Here is a 25,580-nt window from a genome sequence, read left to right as displayed (position 1 = left end):
TGAGTGTAATGCGTGCATCAGAAACAACCCACATCCATCACCTGTTTAAAGCCGCATTTCAGGAAACTCCTACAACTGTGTTATCAGCTTCTTTTTTTTTTTTTAAATGAATAATGCAATAAATATTGTACTAAATTTCTAAATTTGCTATAATTTTGGTCCATGTTGCTAAATTCTTTTTAAGTAACATTTAAAGTACAATAGCTTGCAAATTAATCTGAACATAGATGTTATTTAATAAAAAGTAATTTTATTTAGAATAAATCATACCTGTATAATTTGTGAATATCTAGTAATATGTCCTCCTTTATTCTTAATCATTTCAGATACACGATTTGGCATAGATTCAACAAGTGTACAACAAATTTTTTGATTTTTTCATGAAACCATACCAATATTGCTGCTTTAATGAGATCAATTTTTGATAGTAATTTTTTGACTGTTGCCCAAAAATGTTCAATTACGTTTAAATCTGGGGTGGCCAGGTCATGGGAGCACTTTAATGTTATGTTCTTCAATCAAATTTTCCATTTTTTTAGAAAGTGGCATCAAATCTTGTTGGATCACTCCATTGCCTTGTGGGAATTTGTTTTGAAACTGTGTCACAACATTTCCTTCACAATCTTGATATATACTTCACTTTTCAATATACCATCTAGTGAAGGTAATGAACAAGGGCCTTCAAATCTGAAAAAACCCCAAAAATATTTTTCTGGGAATTTGTAATTGATTGTTGGTTATAAGTCGGTGTTGTATTTTCAACTGATCCTTTTCTAACGTATGGAATCCTTTGCCTCTGAATATAAAAATATGACTCGATGAAAAACATAACATTTTTTCAGTCTTCTTTGGTCCAGTTAGAATGTGCTTTGGCCCACACACTCTTTTTGCACATTGCTGTTAGAAAAGATGCTTTGTAGCTGGCCGATGAGATTTCCATCCAGCTGCTAGAAGTCGATGTCTAACTTTTGTCATGTGTAAATCTGTTCCACTGGCTGCTTATTCTCAATCTAAGTCCACAGCAGATAATTTTTGATAAAGATTATATTTTCTCATTAATAAACTATTATCTTTTGGGGTAGTTTTTCTTTTATGGCCACATTTGCCTTTCCTTTAAAATGAAAAGGAACCAATTTCTTTAAATTGTTCTAAAATAGCATTCACTGTCTCTAGCCTAACACCATGATAAGAAACTATTTGTATTTGTTGTTGTGTCTTACTGATATGCACAGAAAGAGAAACAATTTTCTAAAGCTTTCTTGGAGTTATGTCCATTATTATAAATTCAAAAACCCAAAACAAAAGATACAAAAATATGATTTTGTAATAAAAACTGAAATAAACTTCTGTAATAGAAATTAAATAAAATACTATCTGTAAAATGGAATTCCTAAATACTCAAAGAACAATAACCTCACATTACACAGACAACTTAAAGAATGGGTGTGGTCAAGCAATGTTAGCCACAATATAGAAATAAACAAAAAATTCCCCATGTTCGGATTAATTTGCACGTAACTGTAGTTTATATCTGCCTTAAAGTTTATTTCTTTAATTCGTAAAAGACATCTGGCACCATTAAAGCACTTTTCCTTCAACATCTATTGTATTATAATAATAAATATTAAAAATTATAAAAAAAATAAATCATAACTTTAATTTATAATGAATTCAACAAAACATATTCCATAACATTCTATTACTTGTAATTTTGAAGACAGTATGTTTTCACAAAAAACGTAAAATATAATACTTTAAGGTTTTGCATCTCTTTTAAAAAAATGATGTCAAACAATGCTTAAAATTAAAGTAATTACATTTTTAATTAGAATTAAAAAAATCCTTTGATTGGATTTGGCTATAATTTCTCAAATAAAGTCCCTGAAGAATTTTTAAAGTAGATTAACAAAGCAAAACAGAACTATATGTATTGATATGTATATTTGTAAAAATCTAACTGTCCTTACCTGGTATGTGTTCTCAAATTTGACCCAGGTAACATTTAATTAAATATTTTTGTTATTTTATATAAAAACTTTTCAAATATTGTATATTTGTTATATAACGTTTACTGTATTGCTTTTTATTTTTACAGTGAACCACCATACTGGCCATACACATTATTCTGGTTATGCTACAGATCATTTTTAGACATAGCAAGGGATCCACAAATTCAAACGATAAGAATCGTTCATAAAATTGTAAGTTTTTTTTAATTTTAAATATTAATTTATGCTTTTACTTTTTTATTATAAATGAAGAATATATTGCCATAATGGAATTATTTTATGTTATTTTTTAATTATGTTTTTTTTTTCAATCTTGTAGGTTTTCAATAAATTAGTGGCATTTGTAAATTTCATGTACTTTAAAATATATCAATATCTTTCTTTTTATATATTTCATGTATAATTTATATATATTGTTTTTAATAGATCTGTAAATACATTATAATGATAAAATAATTTAAAATATATAAATTAGTTTAACAAAAAAATCTTACTAATGAAACAAACATAAATAAATTTTTTATTTTGATTAGTACATAATAATGCATTATATAATAGGAATGGAGAGATATGCTGCTTGTTTAACAAATGGAAATTCCCCACCATCTACTTGGATGAATCAATGGAAACCAAGGTAAAACCTTGATAAGAACAGCATCAAAAAATGCACAATTAATTATAAAATAAAAATATAAGTGATAAAGTTCATATTATTTTTATTTAGATTATCAACATATGAAGTAATGTTAAGATGTTACTTGAAACCACTAAATATAAAAAATAAAAATTCACAATTCAGAGCGCATTAATGAAAATTATTTGAGTTACATGTTAATGGTATATGGAAAATTCAACGATATTTTTACTAATTTTTTTAATCTATATGATTTAAAAATTTATCAATAGAATATATTCTTTCTATAAAAATATATCCTTTAATTGTAATTTAAATAAATTGATGGGAAGATTTTTTAAATATTGTTATAATTTATTAAAAATGTTAACAGAAGCATAATAAGTCCATTTTTCTTAAGTCAAAGTATTGCATTAAGTTACATGAAAGCTGTTCATAAATAAGATGAAATGTATGAAGTGTGTCCCATGCAACAAGGGTGAACTCAACAAAACAGAGTTTTAAGAAAACCTTATCCCATATTTTATATACAAAAGAGTAGAAAAGGTGAACTCATTTTAAAGCAAAAATCCCTACTTCCTTTCAGCAAATAACCATTGGTACAATAACAATGAACTTGACATAAGGAATGGCAGCTGTGCAGTACATCAAGCCCAGGTAATAGTAGTATAACCCACTGGGTTGGTCTAATGGAGAACATGTCTTCCCAAATCAGCTGATTTGGAAGTTGAGAGTTCCAGCGTTCAAGTCCTAGTAAAGGCAGTTACTTTTATAGTTAGTAGATTGCTGATACCGGTGTTCTTTGTTGGTTGGGTTTCAATTAACCACACATCTCAGGAATGGTTGAACTGAGGCTGTACAAGACTACACTTCATTTACACATATATAAATCATCCTCATTCATCCTCTGAAGTAGTTCATTCTGAACGGTGGTAATTCCCAGAGGGTAAACATAAAAAAGGAATAAGTAGTGTTCACTCATCTTTCTGGAATACCTAACCAGAATAACTGTATGGTCTAAAATTTCCTTATTTACTTCATACTATTTTTTCAGAAGAACAAGGGTGAACTAAATTAAAATAACACTACTGTTTGATTCCACACCTTTCTTCTACAAAAATACCTTAAAAAAAATTAATCTTTGTTAAAAAAAGATGTTCTTCACCCTTGCTGGGTAAGCTATCTTAATTATTTAACTGTATAAAATAATAGATTCTTAAGAGAGGTGGTGCTATTAACTACATTATTATTGGTATTGGTAATTTTTCTAGAGAAGGAATTACATAATTAACTCTGAAAAGGTTACTTGGGAAGAAGAATTTCCATGTAATTTTAATGTTATTTTCGCCTTTCCTAGTGTTGTCATTATAACATTCATAATTGATACTTTTTCGAAGTACCTTCTTTCTCAAAACTGCTATTAGCATTGAGTCTTCCTGAGTTGGAATCGTCGAATAAATTGATGTTAAGCTCCTTCCGCTCGCCATCTCTATTGTCATGGCCTCTTTGTTTTGTCCTTCCTGCTCTAACCCTTCTACAATTTCTTGAAACTAATCCTTGTGATATTATATTTTTCAAGAAAGTTTTTTCAATTTTTTTCAAGATTAGTTACAAAAACTTATGCAACCGTTAGCACATAGGCAGATAGGGCATGACAATAGGGATGCGGAGTAGGAAGAGCTTAAAGTCTCTATTTATTTGACAATCCTAACTCAGGAAGTCTCAGTGCCAAAAGTTTTGAAAAATGGAAAAACATTTCTGAGAATGGAGGTTCTCCGAAATACATTAACTATAAATGTTAGAGTGACACTTAATAAAAGCCAAAAATAACACTCAGATCAATTATGATAATTCCTTGCAGAAATATAAAATATATGGTAATTTTAATCTTCTTAAAAAATATTATCATTGTGGAAATGATTCATAGGTAATTAAAATGTAAATACAAAATTTGAGAAAATTATTTAATAATTAATACCTGTGAAAATTTGTTTAACAGTAAATATTTTAAAATTTTTGCATGTTAAACATAAAAATTTTTAATTTTGATAACGTATAAATCATAGGAACAAAAGAGAAAATAGTTGCTCCGGAACCTCCGATACATTCAGACCTGCTGTTCGGCGTTCGGTGTGAGGCTGGATCTGGTTCCGGAACCGAATCCAGATCCGAACAAGTGACCAGTTCGCGGCTTTGCAGTGGGGTCTGGTTAATGGTGGGGATGGGGGGGTGAGCCGTGCGGTATGGTATACGGAGTGTTGCGGCTGTGATACGGTCGCTATACCACACACATGGCCATCGTTTCTATATACCACCGTTGCAGTCTCCAATACACGGTTGCCTACACGGCCCCTTCCCTCTTTACGCTCTCCCGTATTGCTCTTTTCTCTCTCGACCAGTGTATATATACGGGCCATCTGCCGCGTTACAGACCATACATGAAGCAGTTACATTTAGGCGTGAGGCTATCTGACAGACGACTCGTTTTAACTGAAACTCATTTGCAAAATATGCACTCTGTAGACGACCTTTTGCGCGCCAGGAATAAGAACAGGAAGGTGCGAGAACCGCAGATCGGCGACCAAGGTACCACGTTACGCGACGACTGTATCACTACCGCCGCCGAGCGGACCCATATTCTGTCGAGCTCGGAGGAGGACGAGGACCGTGAAACTCAGCTGCCCGACAACGAGCTAGGATGCACCGTGCTAGAGGAGGGCGGCTACAACTGCAACAGCGAGGTGGAAGTGCCGTCGAATAGACGGAGGACTCGCTGACTATCACCACCGAACGGACGGCGCAGGGCGAGGACGAGACAGCGACGACGACGAGCCGCAACAAGAAACGTGTACGAATCTCTGGCGAGACGACGAACTCGACGCAGCCTTTGAAGAGAACTACGGAAGACGATAGAAAACAATACTTTTTTTCACTAGCATTTATTTTAAGATAATCAGCAGAGATTTGTTGCAGAAAACCCTAGATACTTTAGCAATAGTGTACAGCTTAAGAATTATTAACTGATGGACAAAGTTTGAACAAGTAAGTGTAAGTACATATAATATTCATTTACATTGTAGGAGAAAGAGTAGTTTCATAAAACTTAAAATATTTTCCCTATATATATATATATATATATATTGAGATTGACACTGAAACTCCAGTTAAAACTTCACCGGTAAATATCAACCCGCCAACAATTCAAGAAGTTCTCGCAGTCTTAAATGAAATAAAAAACTACCAAGCAAGCGGAGAAGACCAGCTTTTCGCAGAACTCTGGAAACACTCATCGTTTATTCAGTCAAAACTTCCCTACATCTATGCCTCGTGAAAATATGGAACAAAGAAAAACTTCCAGAACACTGGACCACAGCCCTCATTCATCCATTACATAAAAAAGAGGATAAAACTAATCCGGAAAACTACAGAGGCATATCTCTCCTGGATTGCACATACAAAATCCTGTCGAGAATCATATACAACCGATGCAAAGACCAACTTGAACTGGAACTTGGGGAATACCAAGGGGGATTTAGGCTATGGAGAGGTTGCCCGGAGCAAATAATATCCCTAAAACTTGTGATGGACTTATATAAAAGACGGAAAAAACAACTAATAATCACCTTCGTCAACTTTAAAAGGGCCTATGATTGTATACACCGACCATCCATGCTGAATATTCTGAGAAACCTGGGCCTTCACCCTAAACTCGTAAACATGATAAAATTAACTTTAACCAATATGAGGCAAGGAGACGGCCTCTCACCACTCCTTTTTAACTGCGCCCTGGAATTTGTCATGAGAAAATGGTATGAAATAAATCCCAAAAATATAAAAATGGGTACTAAGAAAAAACTCCATCGCACTAAATTGCCTAGGATTTGCAGATGACCTCGCTCTTTTAGCAAATAATATTCAAGAAGCCAAAACACAAATCATGAGCCTTCAAAACCTAGCACAAAAGATAGGGCTTCATATCTCTTTCGAAAAAACTGAACTAATGGCCATAGATCCTCTGGTAATAGAGCGCATTACGGTAAACAATCAGAAAATTTAAATAGTAAAACAATTTAAATATCTAGGGAAATAATAACTTATAATTTAAATGAAAAAGTGACATGGCAAAACAGGACAAATAAAATGATTAAATCCCAAAAATTAACTTGGTCAACATATAACAAAAAATGCCTTTCTGCTAAAACAAAACTTAAACATTATAAAACTGTAGTACAGCCAGAAGTCACCTACGGAAGCGAGGGTTTATTTTTTCACATATTACAAAATTCATTATCATCTATTTATAACTATTATTGGGGATCATCTGTTTTTGCTGCACAAATAAATAATAATATTTGTCTATTTCATGTTAACTAATACTAATTTTACAAATCTATTGATGAAATATACTGCCTTTGCTGTCACCAACAGGGCCTGCTTATTACTATGAGATGTAAAAAGTTAGAGGGCAAAAGACGACTCCCATTACCCATCAGGGCTAGAAACAGGGGGTAGGTATGGTGTGGCGACCAAAAGCGTCACAAGGCAGGTGTCTTCCCTTACAGGGTTGGGATGCTGTTGCTGTCAATGTAACCTAATTTCTAATGTTTTTTGTTTTTTTTTTTTTGCAGGGACTTGCTTTAATGGTTGGTCTTTGCTTTATGGGTACTTTAAATTTAGATCAAAAAGGAATACAATCAATACAAGGTGCATTATTTATACTTGTTACAGAAAATACATTTTCACCTATGTATGCTGTATTAGCATTTTTTCCAACACAGATACCTTTATTTTTAAGAGAATACCAAAATGGTATTTGTTCACCGCTTCAGTTCTACTTGGCCAGTCTTATTTCTATGGTAATTCCAAAAATATATTTTATATTAATTCTATTTATAAACAGAATGAAAGCATAATTAATGTCATCTATGTTTATAGAATTATCAAGTTTCCTTCTACAAAGAAGTACAAGATAATGTGCTGACACACAACACATTAAGATTTTTTTTGGGTGACTGAAGGACAGAATTCCCATGTTGGAACATTTACCATATTCACCTGACTTGAATCAAATCTGCAGTGAAAACCCCCATTTTAAATCTGTAGATGCAGTGAAGGTAAATCTAACAAAGCTCATGAAGAAGCTATCAGAAGATATTGACTTCCTATTGCGCTATTTCCAACAATGGAATATTCTTGTGGAACGATGTGGGAATCAGCGAAGGGATAAACTGAAGGGGTAACATCTACATCGTTAATTAACAGAGTAAAAATCTGTTCTTTTTGGATTTATCCTCGTCAATTTACTACTCGTATCTGTCAATAAACTGCTGCAACCATATTTTAGATGCTCAAAATAATTTTGAAAATCCTTGGTATTGTGATGGCTTCTGAGGAGCTCAGTTGGTTTTTATTTTTTGGTTTTGTGTCTTCCATGGATCCAAAACAGGTTCCCTTCAGTAAATGTTTGGTTTTTGGGAATTAGTAAAAGTCACTAGGTGCCAGATCTGGTGAAAATGTTGAATATTCCTCAATTTTTATGTTTTTTCTAGCCAAAAACTACTTTACTGAAACAGCAATGTGCAAATTGCACTGTCTTGATAGAGAATCCAGTTCTCATTTTTTTAATAATTTGATTATTAGAAGTTCAGCCTTTTTAGAAGCTTTATCTCTTTCTGCTGCTTAGGTATCAGTTACTTTGAACAATGTTATTGATTTTCCATATGTTTTCATTAATTTTTTAAAGTAATCAGACACATGAACAATCTTTGACCTTACTATTTGGGTTTATAAAATTTTTTGTACCAATTAAAAAATTTACCTAGATTGACAATCATCCCCGTAATCTCATTTCAACATCTATTAAAATTTTATTCTTAGTTTTCGTTTTTAAGTTAAGTAAGAAACCTTTGATTGGTGTGCTATTCAGTTCTCTGTTTGTTTGCCCTTATGAGAAACTACATAACTTAAAAATATTCCGATCAATTTCTGATAACACGACAATAATACAATTAGTGTCAAACACCCATTCCTGGAACTAATTGCTGGACCTTATATTAATAAATAAAGAACAGTTTAATGTAAAACAATTAGAATAATCCTTCATTAATACTTATAATTTATAAAAGAAGTTCTTAATTACATATAGTTATTGAAATTCAAATGATTTTAATAAGAGTGAAATTATAGATTTAGGTTCTAAAGACGGTATATAATTTCTAAATGTTTCATTTCATAATACTTTAAATATAACAATGACATTGTGAATAATATATAGTTTCACAATAAAAAGAAGTGTATTAATTTGTTGCTTTACATTATCTGTCCTTTTACCAAGACTTTTATTTTGGATGTGATAGATATAAAGCACCTAAGATACAAAACTCCTTTCATAACCTTTTTCTGAAAGTAAATAATGTTAGTTTTAAATATATATTTTAATGAAATCTTTTCTTACAGATTTGCACCGATGTAAATGCCACGAATGACATTTCAATTGGTGTAAGAACGTAATATCTAACACAAAACAAAACCCTCAAACAGAACTGAGTAGAAATAAAATTTTAAAGTAGTCTGCCACAATTGAAATCCATCATTCACAATCTCTATAATTCTAGCAGAAGTTAGTTCATCCAACTTATTTGTGAAATAGCATTGTTGATGCTCAAGGTAAAGAAGATCAAAAGGCTCTACTCCAGCAATTACCAGGACAGCCTTACATGAAATTGTACCGTAACTACCTGTCACTGTTAACAACAAAAGTCGCTGGGCCCTCAACTAAATATCGCTATAAGTTTTAAATTTTAACCTACCCACCCAAACAGGTATGACATACAACACAATTGCCTCATACACACCTTCATAGAGGATAGACCACAAACCGGATTTACCATGCGTCGAACACCAAATAATAAGCAGTACTGGTTTTCTTTTTTACACACTGTAATGTTCCTTAAAATGAAAATTTTTGTCAAGGAGCATTCTGAGGTACTTCTGAACCTGAACATATAAAATTCGATGGCCTGACATTGAAACAAAAACTCACCACATCATAGCCAAACGGTCCTTTAGCAGCATCACCTTGGTTTTATCCAGGCTGAAATCCATCTTATCTTGATGGCCCCACAGATCAAGTACCCTACATACCTGAGAGGCGCGGAGTTCAACCTCATTCCGCAAACATCCTTCGACCAACAGCAGCCCATTGTAGGCGACGACGCAACAGCCACCAGGCAACCTCAGCCGCATCAAAGAATCAAACTCTACAACCTACAATAAGGGGTCCAGCACAGTGCTGTGAGGACAATCGTAGCTATGCATTACCTGTGTTTCATTTTTGGTACACTCACATATCTCTGTGATTGAAATAAAATCAGAAGGCACCCACGGATTGTCAAATTCCCCAGATATGTCAAAGGAAATCTTCAAGACATAGTAAGAACTACTATTCTTGACAATGCTTAAAACTTATAATATCATCTTCCGTCCCCTTACCAGGACAAAAGCCATACTGATCTTCCATCAATAACCGTTGCAATGTCAACCTCTCATTAATACGCAGTTACAGTATCTTCTTAAAGACCTTACCAATAACCGGCAATAATGTACGAGCCCGATATGAGGAACTATCAGTGGAATTTTTGCCACCACCCTTAGATAACAATTTAACTATTCCCTTTTTCCAACAAATTGGAAAATAGCCCGCAACAAATTATATAACTCAGTTCTTTCAGGCCATGCTGCTTTTAGAGATAGGTTGGCTCATTTCAGCCTGGTTGATTTGGGTCTGTGTCTGTGGTGTGGCATAATAGATGATGTCTTTCATGTTTTATATGTCTGTCATCGGAATAATAAAAAACGATTAGTGGTAGTGAAACAGCTCAGAGATATTGGGTCTATTTTAAATTTAAATGTTAACTGGAAAAGCCAGGCCGAATGTTCAATTGTGAGGAGCTTCATGTAATATTTGGTTCTTCACCAAGTTGTGAGAGCATGTAGGATGGAGAGTTCGAGTTACCCGAGTGGTTAGGGACTGCTTGGGGGTTCTCTTTTCGTTAAGATAGGCGCTCCGTAGTTTTTTTTTTGATTTGTTTCTATTCAATTCTGTTTGAGTAGATTGTTTTTGGTTTTGTTTGTGTATATTGATAGTACTTTCTTACACCGATGGAAATGTCATTCGTTGCATTTACATGTTTGGCAACCTGATGGAAGCCAGATTGGTAACCGAGAGATGTTTTTCTGTTTGTGGGTTCAGAAAATAGCCTCCGGTAAAGACCATAGGGCTTGGTACAGAAGGGGTGGCATGGCAACCGGAATCTTCACATGGCACAATCTTTCCCTTTGGGGGGTCAGGATCTCAGTCAATAAAATATAATTTAACTTGTTTTGTGATATTATCACCAATTAACTAACAACTAACTTGATCACTGCTGATTTCCATATATTATTGTTGACAATTTTATTTGCATATTACTGAAACTTTTGTTTACTATTTTATTTCCAGTGAGTGACAACTGTTTTAAAACTTCAAGTTTGCATATTTTTGGTTAAAAATGTGTTTCTTTGTTTTATAAGTACACAGGATACATGAAGGAAATATTTCAACAAAGGTTTCCAGACATCAATCTTCCACCTTGTATTGCTGTGTGAATCTTGATCGATAAGTTTCAAGAAACTGTCGTAAGATAAACTGTCCTGATAGCAAAAGTTGTATGATATTTCCAATTACAGAGCTCAATATCCAAAAAATATCTATCGGAAAATCAGGACACCAAGCAGGTATCTCAAAAAGTAGTATAGAACACTGACTTACGATTTAAAACTAAACCCATACAAAATAACTGTGGTGCATCGGTTATACAATACTGATTTTCCTATTGAATATTGCTGGTGATTTTTGGATCTTACAAATGAAAAAGTAGAAGATATTCAGAATTAAAATTTTTTCAGATGACTTATGGTTCCATGTACTGGATCAGTGAATAGGCCTCATGAGATCTTGGAACGACCATTACATTATGAGAAAGTTGGAGTTTTGTGTGGTACATCATGTAAACAGATAGTTATTCAATTTTCCGGAATAAAGTAAACTTAGAGAATGTTATTGCAATGAAATCATTTATCCTTTCATTGGCCAACTAAGTAAGAAAGAAATTTCTGGAGCATACTTCCAACAAGATGGAGTAATGATACACATCGCCAGTGATTCAGTGTTTCACAAAAATTATTCTGTGTTAAGTTTTCATGGGTAAACTCATTTCAAAATAATTCTGGCCACCAAGATCCCCTTACGTTATAAATACAGATTTTTATTTATGGGGAGCAATGAAAGGATCTGTTTTCAAGAATAATCCTCATATCCTGGATGCATTGAAAAATAAAAAAATACAAATAACTGAATTTGTAAAAACAGTCACTTCTTTGGTGGTTCAGTGTGTATTTTCAAACATGTTGGAACTTGTTCATGCAACCTTGAAGGCAAATGTTGCCCATATTAAGTACCTCCTGTGAATAAAAATTCATTGCACTAAGTATTATTCCTCTTTCTATCATTGTTTTTTTTTTAATTTAATAAATTTAATATTTGTAAACACTGGTGGAGAGTTTAATTTGTGATACCTGTTATTAACAACTACAATATTTGCAAAGGAAACATTTTAAAATTTTTGTTTAGTTTCATTGCTGATTTTTTTTGTTATCTAAATACAAATACAAGTAAAATTTTCACTTAGTTCTAAAGCCTTGGGAATATAATAACATCCTCTATATTAATACAGTGTTCATTTTAAAAGAGTCCCCATCACTTAGTTTAGTACATAAATAACAGTTTATTGGCAAACACTTATATAATAATTTACAGATGTTAAAAATGATGTCCATCTACCATGTTCCTGGCTACTCCTGTTAGTTGTACCCTTTCTATTTTCTCAAGTCATTGGTAATGTTTATCTTCAATTACTTCATTTCTTTTAAGTAATCTCACAGAAAGAAATCTAGACTAGCCAGATCAGGGTATCATAGTGACCACAATCCTTTAGAAATGATTATTCCATCGAAAAATCCTATAGCATCTCCATAGTACAGTGAGGTGTATGGAAAGTTGTGCTGTCCTGTTGCAACCAGCAGTCACATTCATCCTCTACCAATAAGGCAATAAATTATTGGATAATTTTTTAATAGATGGTACAATCCACTTTTTTTTCAAAAAAGTCGTATTAATTGTCACCTTTAAACTGCACACCATACACGTATTTTTTGTGGGTGTATGGGAGATTCGAATAAAATGTGCAGATTTTCACTACCCCAGGTTCTGTAGTTCTGAATATTAACTTATCCACCAAGATAAAACCATGCTTCATCTATGAAGCACTTGATCTAACATTCCAATGTTATTTCTAATGAAGTTTTTGAATCATTGACAGTAGTAAAATCAGCATTCTCCTCATTGCAGTACGGGCTAAATCTAGTGAAATGATCTTTTCCCAGCTTAGTCTCTGCAAAGATTTGTAAGGAGATCATGTAACTGCCACTTTAATGTCCTGTACGACCTGTGTCTGGCACATTTCTGGTTTAACACCAAACCTGTTTTACAAGGTTTTTTAACTAACTTCTGAATAACACTTTTCAGTGATGCTTATGAATTTCTTTCTGAACTTTCACCAACACACAACATGAAATTTTGTCTCTACATAAGTTTCAATTGCAAATACACATTCTTTAACAGTTAATCACATTTTAACAAATAATACACAATTATGCAACCTTGTTCAAAAGCCAATGTTCAACATAAGATGCATTCAATACATAAGATGTATTCAAATGTGCAGACAATAAACAGTCCTCCCACTCCAGCTCCAGTTGTACCAACATCTTCCTTATTATTTTACCCATCTCACATCAATACATGCATTTTAACAAAAATTAACAAAACATCTAGTATAAACTAATGACTGATAGGGCTTTTTTGAAGTTGAAAACCCTCCCCACTTTTTCAACAATATATTTAAAAATCTCAAGATATTGTCATCCTAATCTGATTAACAGTAATACTTCCCTCTGTACATATCATGAAATTAGGAAATTAAAATCATAATTATCGCTGTAATAGACTAAAATTTAGATTTTATATTATCTATAAACAAAAGTGGTATATTTTATGTTTAAATTTTGTTCCAGATACCAGGTTTAATTATAGAACCAACAATTTTTGTGAGCATAGTTTATTGGATAAGTGGATTAAAAACTACTACTGAAGCATTTCTGTTTTCAATATTTATCATTTTTCTTTGTATAAATGTTTCTACTTCATGTGGTAATTTTTATTATTTATTATTAATAGTAATACAGTAAATAATATTTTATTTATTTTTTTAATTACCCACTTTGAGGTATGTTGAATCAGTCACACAGGTCAACAAAAATAGAATAAAAAATAATGAGGAACTGAGGTAAAAGTGAATTAGAATGTATTTTTTATGCTGGATTTTAAAATGAAATCAGTTTTTCTTTATCCCCATCAGATTTTTAGTCATGACCCTTTAAAATACTGAGAAACTTCTTAAATAATAAAATAAAAAAATAATAATTACAATTAAAATTCCTACTTTTATTTTGCAGACATCTTATTTTTTTCTTCTTTTCTTTCTTTTGTGTTCAGTAAAGTTTTCTCTTTTTATCATCCAGCAGTAGTTACTCATCATAGATTCATCCTATCTGCCTTGATAACATTGTTCCATCTGCAATATATCTTGGTGGAACCTTTCTCCTTGATCGTTGCTGATCAAGGAGTTCCCAGTTTAAAGGGAAAGAGTCCAAATGAGAATGCAAAAAATAAATTTTCAATGACATTCTGAATTTTTATAGTTCACTAAGAGTTTTTCAGCTTTTTTGTTTCCAAGAAAACCAGAAACGACGTCTTTGAATGACTTCAATTCTGCTACTTCTTAATATTCAGTTTGCTGTCAAATATATTTTCACCAATTAATTTTCTTATTTGTGAATATCCCTTTTTTAAGTTGGCCTCACTGAACTGTGAGAAAACCTCAACTAAATATTTAAAGCTGTCTCCATCTTTATCTAATGCTTTTACAAAATTCTTCATCGAGCCTAGTTTTGTGTAGAGGTGGTAAAATAATACAATGTGCGTCAACAAGGGGAATATTGACAACATTTTCCTTTCCTGGGATAAACTGATTTCTTTTTGGCTAGTCTTTAACTGCATAATGTTTATCTGCAACCTAACTATCTTGCAAACAAAAAACACACATTTTGTAAAGCCACTCTGGAGACTGAGAAAAAGTCCTATTGCTTTCAGGTCAGCAATGATTCACCATGAGTGATCATCATACTTAATAGCTTTTAAAATTTTTTACATACTTTCATGTTTCTTTCATTCCTACAGTATATGCTACCAGCATAGAAGGAACTCTGGCCCATTTTGTACTTCGATTGTTGGAGGTTCAATACAAAGCACTGTTGTATTACTATATACTATGAGTCTAGGGCTAGACTAGTTAGTACAGTATAATAAGAGATCCTAATGTAGATAGGAATAATAAATATAATTGATGTACACAGTTTTTTTTTTTAATTTATAGACTGGCTTATAGAAAGCCTATAGAGTGCTGAAAGGTGTACTAAGATAATAATTTATTAATTCCTGCTTTGAGAAATTTAAATGATTAGTTATTTATTATGGAATTATCCTGATAATGATTGTAATCAAAATTTTTTTTTTTTTGCATTTTATTATTTAAATGTAATTAAACCAGTGAACCACATTACAGTTAAACAGTAATTACAAAATTGAAATTCCTTTTCTTTTTTAATAAATCTTTTTTAATTTTTTACAGTGAAACTGTTTTTAGAAGTCACCATTTTTTTTGTAATTTTGATTTTTCAATTACCTTTATTCTGATCAGTGCATAAAAATGCATTATAGATCACATCAATATAAAATTAATTATAAGATAAAAAATAGTTATATTTTATATTACTAATTATTTACATATGAACGCATGAAATAAGATTATGGTTAGTGCATTAAATATAAAAAATTACTACAAAATAATTCACAGTTCAGAATCAGGTATTGAAAAAATTATTTTGAACATATATTTAGTTGCAGACTAAGCGATGACCTCTTTCTTCTGTTCATTACTACAATATGTTTTAAATATTCTAAAGTCTCTTTCTTTGTGGTTTTTTTTTTAGGTGTTTTCTTTTCGGTTGCTTTTGATTCTATGGAGATGGCAATGGCTTATCTTGTTGCATTTGACTACAGTTTAATGATTTCATCTGGATTGTTTATAAAATTAGCGTAAGCTTTTTTTTATTTTTAATCATTTAATTTATTTGTGTTATGTTTTATTGACCTTGGATAAGAAGAATGTTGTAGAATTAGTAAGTTCTTTATTTGAAATTTGGTAATACTTTCAGGAAAGAAGGTTAAAACCAAACAAAATGCATGAGATGACTTCATAAACTAACTGAATAGATACCGTTAGACAAATAACAACCAAGAAATATAAAAATCAATTTGCAGTGACTGCTATCTCTTCACAAATCAAATTATATAAAAATTTGATAAATATAACAAAGATTACTTTTCACCATTTACAAATTTTACTAATTACATATAAAAGCCATAAATTTCAACACATTTGAATAATGTAAATTTAACATTATACATAGTTTTTTTTTAATCTCCAGGACCACCCATTAGGTATTGCTTCAGAGGATGAGATGAATGATTTGTAGCATGTAAAAATGCCATTCCTGGTCGGATTCGAACCCAGGACCACCGGATGAAAAGCCGTACATTATACATCTATCAAAATAATACTTATTGCACCAAAAAATGTGACGTAGATCAATTAGAACTATTTAAATTATTTAAATGTACACTGAATTAATTTTCTAACCCCTTGAAACCAAGCATCTTCTGTGACAATAATAATTAAAAAATTGCACGATATATCTAAAAATAATTTCTGGAGGCCTGAATTTTTGTGTACACTCCTCCAAACATCTCTCCATTTCCTTATACTCATCATCCAAAATCTTAACCTGCTTTCTCCTTGTTTTATTACTGGGTTCCTTGCTTCCTCTGAGGTAAAATAGTGAATTCCGTAATATTTTTAGAATTCAAGTACATGGGCAATCAGCTCACAGTAACCAGTCACAGTGAACGGGTCGCCTTATTTTACCTTCTCTGTTGACATTCAAGACCGCACTGAACTTCAGAACAGTTAGTTCTTTCTAGTTCCCTAACCCTTGAAACAGTCCTCTGACTTATTAAGCAGATTACAAATACAATCCCCAGTCCTGTTGAGAATGGTTACCCAATCTTTCAGTGGGTTGCTCTGCTTAACTAGAGCACCTCTTGCAGATTAAGTGTTGGAAATGGAATAAGAGAGGCTGAGAGAAGTTTCTTTCATTAACTCCTATTTTATATAATATATAGGTAGATAAGTATCACTGCATGTTATCATTTTCATTTATCAGATCTGAAGCTCCCCTACCCCACCCCAATTTAAACTCCTAGAGCCACTTCTATGTATTAGAAAGTCAAATTTTATTTTAAAATATTTTTCTAAGTATTTTTTTTACAACAGTTCTTCCCTACTATGGCAAAAAATGACATTTATAGAAATTGTGGTTTTTACAAATTTGATGTAAAGAAATACATCCTAATTCTTTAAATTTGGCAAGAATGAAGAAATTCGTTTTCTAAAGCTGTAAACTTCATCAGTAAAGACCAGAAACTGACATCTTAGTGTGGATATACGATGAAAGAGATTAGTAAACTACATATTGATTTTTGTCATGATAAAAATTGGAAGCTATACACAATGGTGGTAATAGTTATCGATATGGGTGTTTTCTTTGCTGAAGATATTGCTATTAAATATTTTGAAATCAGATACACATTCATGAGTGCCGATTCTGTTCATCATGATACTGAATAGGCGATAAAAACATGTAAAAATGAGTAACTTATACAACTACACTGTTTTTGTAAAGTTATAAAATTGTCAAATTCAAAGAACATGAACTATGCTTACAAAATGATGGAATTTTTAAGCGGAAGCTGGAAAAACAAAAAATAAAGCTTCTATGAAATAATAAACCTCTTGCTAATATTTCCATGTGCAATTTAAAAATAATCCCTTTCGGCACACCAGAAGGTGAAGCTAGATTTCACTGGTGCTAAGTAGGGGATAAAAAAGATTTAAATGAATTCCACCTCAGAACTGTAATATTGCAAATTTTACAAACTACTATGCAAATTATTTTTAACATATTTTGAGAATATTATTTTCGTTTTGTAATATATAATAAATCATTTTTGAGCATTTTTCTTCTTTCAGCTACATTCCACTGTTTCGTAAAGCACTGTAACAGATAAAGTAATATTAAATTCAATAAATTAATTTTTAACTTTGAATTAATATAAATATTTTCATCTAATTTGAACAGAAATTTTGTTGTTTTAAGCAGAAGGAGTATGTGGTTAACCTAGTAAAGTTTTTTTAAACAGATTTTTTCTAATTTCATACTTACGAATCAGGGAAATTTTTTTTAAAATGTAAAATCAACAAATAATTTTTTAAATTTGTTTTCAGAACCTTACCAAAATATATAAGTTGGATTCAACATATATCATGGATGATGTATGCGAATGAAGCGTTAAATATATTACAATTTGATAGTGTACAAAATATAAGTAAGTAATTATTTTGTTTTATTCTCAGTTTTAAGCCTCAAAAAATAAGGGAATTGAATGGGTCCTGTACTTTTTAAACTTTAATTTTCAGAATAGGAAATTCAACTGAACCTAACATTAATGTAGTTGACAGGACTTTTTTAAAAATAGGGGTTCCCATCAAATCTGATGTAAGAATATTTAATATTTTTGTAATTTCAGATACTTTCAAGTAGTTTTATCATTATACGAGAGGTTATCTCTAAAGTAAAGATCATTTCATTGTAAAAAAATTATTCTGAAAACTTTATAAATATTTTTTATTTCTATTAAACTATATGCATTAAACTACTTCTCTATATAATCGCCATATGAATTAACACATTACACCAGCTTCAATGTACCCTCGTCGTATTCTGCGCCAGTCCATTTATCCACCGATTAAAAGCATTTTTAAATTCATCGTCACCCGCGAATTGCTTCCCACCCAAGAATTCTTTCAATTTCCCAAACAAATGTTAATCAGAAGAAGCTAAGTCCGGATTGTATGGTGGGTGATCGTAAATTTCCCATCCAAATGTTCTCCAGTAAATCACGTGCTCGGACCCGTAACATGTGGACGTGCATTATCGTGCAGCAGAACGCCGTCGTCGGTCATCTGCACACATCGCCGATTGCCGATTTTGAATGGCTCGCCGTAACTTACGTACAGTTTCGTAATAGGCTTCTTTTTTTTTTGCTTGATGATATCGCCACATATGGTTGAACCTTGTGCGTGGGATATGGAAATGTAGGTTATGAAAAATGTCGTACTGAACCGGGATTCGAACCCAGGATCTCCGAATAAAAGGCCGAGATATACCACTCACGATATGCCAAACCGATCCCAAAAAACTGTAGCCATCAGTTTGCGTCCAAATGGCTGTGGCTTGACTTTTGTTGGTGATTGAGGATGACGCAATTCACTAGACTGACGTTTTCTCTCTGACGTTAATACGAAATCAATGTTTCATCGCCTAAATTAAGGAATTAAAGAACTCACCTTTTTCTGTGTAGTGCATCAAAAATTCCCAAGCAGATTTCGTTCGGATTTTTTTCTGACGTTCCATTAACACATGCCGCAACCAACGTGCATAAACCTTTCTGAAGCCTAAATGGTCATGAACAATGCGACCAGTAACAACTCTTGAAGCATGAGGAAAAAGGAAGGCCAGGTAGGAAATCGTTTAGCGACGACCTTTTCTGATTTCATCATCGATGTGTTTCAACAAGTCCTCGGTGATTATCGAGAGCCTCACCGAACGTTCTTCATTGTGCACATTAATTCCGTTTTTTCTAAACCTTTCACACCATTTTCGAACGTTTCTTTCAATTGTTACATTATCACCGCACATAGCAACCAACTACCTATGAATTTCAGCCGACTTAATTTTTTGACGGTTTAAAAAACTTATGACTCCACGTATTCAGTCGGAGGTAACATCGATTTTCCTATTTATTTTATAACCTAATAACTCACACGTAATCAGCGATACTACAACGCGACAACTTAGACAAAAATGCATTGTGTACATTACTAAGTTGGCCATGAATGACACAGGTTCTCCAATCTTAAGGAGAGAAATTTCCTAGCGGTCTTTACTTTAGAAATATCCCTCGTAAATTTATTACAATTTGACGACAAAAACATCATTTAGTAAAGGATGTTTTTTATATTAGACGAACAATAACTTAGTTTTAAATGAGCAATAAATACACAAAACTTGTAGAAAATTTAATTCTGAAAATAAATTACGTAAGATTAGTTAAATATAATAAAGAAAAGTTAGAAAAATTCGAATTTTAATCAGAAACAGTACACTAGACCAAAGTGCATTCATACATTCCAATTTATAATAAATGTTCAAAAATGAGCTCTCCATTTTCAACACATTTTTTGACACACTTCTGTACTGCATTTGTTGCACTTTTTAGTTCTTCAGGGTTATCCTTAAGTTGCTCAGCCATATCCATAATGCAAACAGTTAATTCCTCAATAGAATGTATTTTTATTTTTTATACAATATTTTTCATCCAGCCCCAGACGCAAAAATCTCAAGGAGTTAAATCGGCAATTTTGGTCGCCAGAAATATGGACCTCCACGACCATTCATTTCTCAGTGAAGTGATGATTTAGGCGAGTTGAAACGGTACAAGAAAAGTGAGGAAGCGTGCCATTGTGCTGAAACTATACTTTGCGTCTCAACCCTAGAGGTTCAAACAGCTGCGGCTATTCTTCTTGAAGAAAGACAAGCAATCTCAGCATTTAAGTGGCCAAGTAATATGAAAGTTCCAAACAACTGATTATGAAGAAGGCTGTACACCATAGATAATTGCTAAATCGGTGTTGAAAATTGCCTTCCACTGTTTCATGAGGTTTTACTTCTGCCCATGTATGCTAATTGGGTAAGTTGTTGACGCCATCTCGAGTTAAATTTTGCTCGTCGGTAAACAAAACATACTTGTAGAGTTGTTGATTTATATTCCAGTTGCAGAACTCTAAGCGAAACAGACGGTCTCCTGGGTGTGGATGCTGAATTGATGGTAATGTTGAAATTTGTTTTGTTTAAGTGTTCTTCAAAACATCGAATGCTTTAGCATTATATCCATTTATCTTATACCATTTTGTTAAAAATTAAATTTTCTACAAGTTTTATTTAAAGGTTTTATATGTTTATTACTTATTTAACAAAGTTATTGTACGTCAAACATAAAAAAACTGGGTTTTTTACCCCAATTTATTGGTTTTTACCACAGATTTCTCAAAACTTACTGCATATACTTTTCTTGGACCTATTTTAATCGATTTTTCAGGTCAAAAACCATGAGAAATCTCTAACTTTGTTCCTTAATTAACGTTCTAAAAGTTTTAGTACAACCTTATTTAACCGGGCTAGTGTTGAAATCCGAGTGAAATCTTTCACTAGCCATAATTCGAAATGAAGCATTTTAGAATACGTGGTCTGTAAATAAAGTAATGAGACTGGTTCAGAAAAAATCACCTTCGAAATAGTTCCCTTGGGAAGCCATGCAATGCTTCAAACGGTTTTCCCATTCTTCATAGCAGTATTGGAACTCAGAAACTTGAATATTCTTCAGATGGTTAGTTATATTTTCTTTTATGTTATCTACTATTCAAAAATGGTGTTCTTTGATTGAGGTGTTTTAAAGTCAGGAACAGGAAAAATTCGCAGGAACTCAAGTCAGGTGAATAATGTGGTTGAGAAACTACAGGAATGTTTTTTCATCAAAAACTCATTGAGTGTGCATTATCATGATGCAGCATCCTGTTGTCTGTGATGGCTGGTTTCACGCGAGCAACTCTTTTCCGCAGTCTTTCAAGAATTTCTCGGTAACATATTGATTTACAAATCTGTTCTTATGGACATTACAAGACCAGCCATCAAAGAAAACTTGATGCTGCATCATGACAATGCACCTTGTCACACTCAATTAATGAGTTTTGGCAAAGAAATATATTCCTGTAGTTCCTCAACCACCTTATTCAACTGATTTGAGTCCCTGGACATTTTCCTGTTCCCGACTTTAAAAAAATACCTCAATGGATATCATTTTAGAACAGTAGAAAACATTAAAAAAATTTAGTTGGAATATCTGAAGGATATTCCGGTTTCTGAGTTCCAACTCTGCTATGAAAGTTGGGAAAACCATTTGAAGCTTAGTGTAGCTTCCCATGGAACTATTTCGAAGGTGATTAAAACTTTTTCTGAACCAGTCTCATTACTTTATTTACAGACCTCGTATTAGTTCATATGAACTTTTTACATTATATTCACGAGTAGAATAGGTTATGAAAGTCTCGGAGAACGTTGTGATACACTCTGTATATATTTAATATTAAATGAAATTTAAACCACCAAAACACAATTAACAGATAAGTTAAACTTACCATATAAATTATAATATTCGATTTTCTCAGAATACCCTATATTCAGTTTGTATTTAATTTTATAATTACATTAAAATAAATTGTTTTTATAATTTGTGAATTTTGAATTTGTCGAAGATATTATTAATGAAAATGCAAATTATGCTGTTCAGTTCTAGAATGATGTAATCTTGGAATTAATACGCCAAGTTTAACTATTTACTGGGTTTTGGTAGTTTATTAGCACAGTAGTCAATTATTAAAATGTTACCATTAATTTTTTGTTTTTCATTATTTCAGCTTGTGAAGCAAACAAGGTTGATATACCATGTTTAGATAATGGATTAGATGTATTAGAACGCCTAAGCTTTTCTCCGAATAATTTCTGGAAAGATATTTCATGCATGGTGATGCTGTATTTAATATTTCACGCATTAGGATTTATTTGGCTATGTACTCGTACAAAGAGTAGATCTAGATTTTAATTGATAAAATTAGTTTTTTTAATAGTTTGTAATGTTTTTATACTATTATTTTTTTAATTATATCTGAATGTTATCTTTTTATTAATTTTGTTTTATTTATCTTTATTTTTCCCTCCTTTATTTAAAAAAAAAAAAATATATTTGTTTGCTAATTGATGTAATATGGAATTAGATAAACCTAACCTATCATGTTTAATTTTCCCTCTGTCCACAATTCTGTTTTTTTTTTTTTTCAATAAAATTTGATATCTTAAAAACAGACTGGAATATTTTAATGAAATTTCATAAAAACATCTCCTACAAAATAAAATTACTTTGAAAGTTCTAAAAACGCGGCCGTTAAAGTTTTTTTTAATTGTTAAATGTTAAACATTAATTTAATTGAATTATATGGCGTGTCAAGAATTATCTGAACAACTTTGATATTGAGTAAATAATTAATTTATTAAAATACAAAGATGGGTTGTATGAATTTACAACCCCGGTTTGGTCCTGCAGTCAAGCATGAAGAAGACTCCAGAAAAAAGAGGAAATGGCACACACAAAGTCACCCCAGAAACAGAGAGGAAAAGGCACACTTGAGCCACCAAACATACACACACAATCACCCAAACATACATACATCAACCGCACACACATACACAATAAACACATTCACTCACACATACATACACCCAAACCAACACACACACACATTCACTCACACTAGCACACACCCCATCCCCATATGCACACACATTCATTCACATACATATTCATACTTCCTCCCCAACACAAATGCACTCACACATTCAAACACCCTCTGCGCAAAAACACACAACACACACACATACATACATCCTCTCACATACACGTTCATACTGAAGTGACTCGTATGTGTCTGATCCTCTAGTGCCGCTGGTGTAGCTCCGGTGAATCTGGTCCTCTCCATCCGTGAGTGGCTCAGATGAGTCGGTTCTTCCCGTAGTTGCGTGGCTCCAGAGACTGCTACTTCTTTCCGAACAAATCCTCTTGAAAATACACTATAATTAAACATGTAAACTACATATTCCGTTAACAGTTTCATATTTTTATTACAATTTTTATATCATTCATACTGTGTTTAGAATACAAGAAAGAAAATATAAGTTATAATTTTTGTATACAATTAAAAAACCTTTTACTAGTAATTTTGTATTATATTACCAAATTACACGTATATATTTAATTACAGATAAAATATTAATTGCAAAACTCCATACAATACAAATATATATTTTTAAAATAAATACAGGTATGTTGAATTCAATTAAACAAAAAAAATATTAATTTTATGTTACTTATTTATTTAACAAACAATATCTTATTTAGATTTCACCAAAAAATGTTACAAGACTTATTCGCTAGTAAAATTAATTTTATAACTGTAGTAATAGATCTAGAAGATGAAATAATGTGAAATTTTGAAAATGTTATTCTTGGTTCATGAGCAAAAAATTGCAGTTAAAGATGTTTTGAGTATAATCAATCTTTTAGAGCATGCTGCAAAAGTACGAAAATTTAGGCTGTTCCATGAGCTTGAAGGTTCACTTCCTAAATTCACATTTAGACTATTTTCCTGAAAATCTGAGTGCCATTAGCAAAGAGATGGGCGACAAATTTCATCAGGACATGAAAAAAATGGAAAGGATGTATCAAGGAAAATGGACTACTACAATGATGACAGACTATTGCTAAGTTACACTGATGAACCCTATAGATAATATAGAAGAAAAAGTGTGAAGCAGAGTATAAGCAGTCCAAAGTAACTTCTGACATGTGTAATTATATTGGAAGTATATTACATACTTCATCATTAAGAATCGGTGAAGAGGGGAAGTGGTTTCCAAAGGTAAGATGACATACCTCATAAAAAATAAGCACTATAATCGAAATTAGACTTGTTTAGTGGCAATTTTCATTCTACAAAAATGTATAGTATACGCCAAAAAAGTGAATATATATTAATTTATTATAAAAATGTTTTTACTGTATCACATTTTTGCAATTTTTCATCCTTTTACAAATTTTAAAATTTGTGAAAAATCCTGACATGATGAAACCGAAATGTAGGTTATTTTTGGATTTTAAGTCCATATTAGGTCTTGTATAAAAGATAGGAAGTGTCAAGAAGTACTGCTTTGTCAAGGAGAAGCTTAATTCCAAGAATATATATTAAATAAACTTCAAGTCCTTCCAAAAAGATTTTGATATGAAAGTAGTTTAAAAAAATTATATATTATTGCATGCAGAAATAAAAAATATGAGTAGAAAATCACATAAACAAACAAACAGCATATAATTATTTTATTCTGTTTTTAATAATATATGAATAGATTTTTTTTAACAACTTTGTGTATTCATACAGAACAAATAAATTTTTCTGCTTTTATAAAATGAAGTGTTAATTTTATTATCACTAAACTATTAAAATTTAATAACTTCATTGTCCACATAACCATCTAACTCATAAACTATCTATAATGTCATTTTTTCACGTCATAAAGTTCTTTTTGCTAGTTATAATTATCAGTTTACATCCATTCTCAGAACTGAATAGTTTATGAATCTATAGAAAACAGCCGAAACCAATCAAACCAGGTAAACCACCTAAAGGTATAACATCATATTAGCTGATTATACTACCTGTATCTTCAAATGTTTTCAATAAATTTCTATTTAAAAGATCAAAACTTTTTACATCAAAACAAACTAATATCTGACTACCAGTTTAGCTTTCAAACATATCATCGAATAGATTCACAGTTTTTGCTAATACTCAGACAGCTTTAGACAAATTCTG

At 31.8% G+C, this 25,580-nt stretch overlaps 1 protein-coding gene across 1 annotated transcript in view; it reads left to right on the top strand.

Annotated features, from left to right (window-relative positions):
• The window catches only part of LOC142334036 (uncharacterized), a 160,535-nt gene extending 137,776 nt beyond the window's left edge, over positions 1-22,759 (top strand). Inside the window, exons 22-27 of the mRNA XM_075381701.1 lie at positions 2,096-2,201; positions 7,272-7,499; positions 13,816-13,951; positions 15,853-15,958; positions 18,267-18,367; positions 22,575-22,759. Of these exons, the coding sequence (XP_075237816.1) occupies positions 2,096-2,201; positions 7,272-7,499; positions 13,816-13,951; positions 15,853-15,958; positions 18,267-18,367; positions 22,575-22,759 (862 nt within the window). The remainder of the gene's footprint in view (positions 1-2,095; positions 2,202-7,271; positions 7,500-13,815; positions 13,952-15,852; positions 15,959-18,266; positions 18,368-22,574) is intronic.
• Positions 22,760-25,580: the final 2,821 nt, after the last annotated feature.

Source organism: Lycorma delicatula, chromosome 13 (assembly GCF_047948215.1).
Source record: "Lycorma delicatula isolate Av1 chromosome 13, ASM4794821v1, whole genome shotgun sequence".
NCBI lineage: Eukaryota > Metazoa > Arthropoda > Insecta > Hemiptera > Fulgoridae > Lycorma > Lycorma delicatula.
This window is presented reverse-complemented; position numbering and strand designations above follow the sequence as displayed.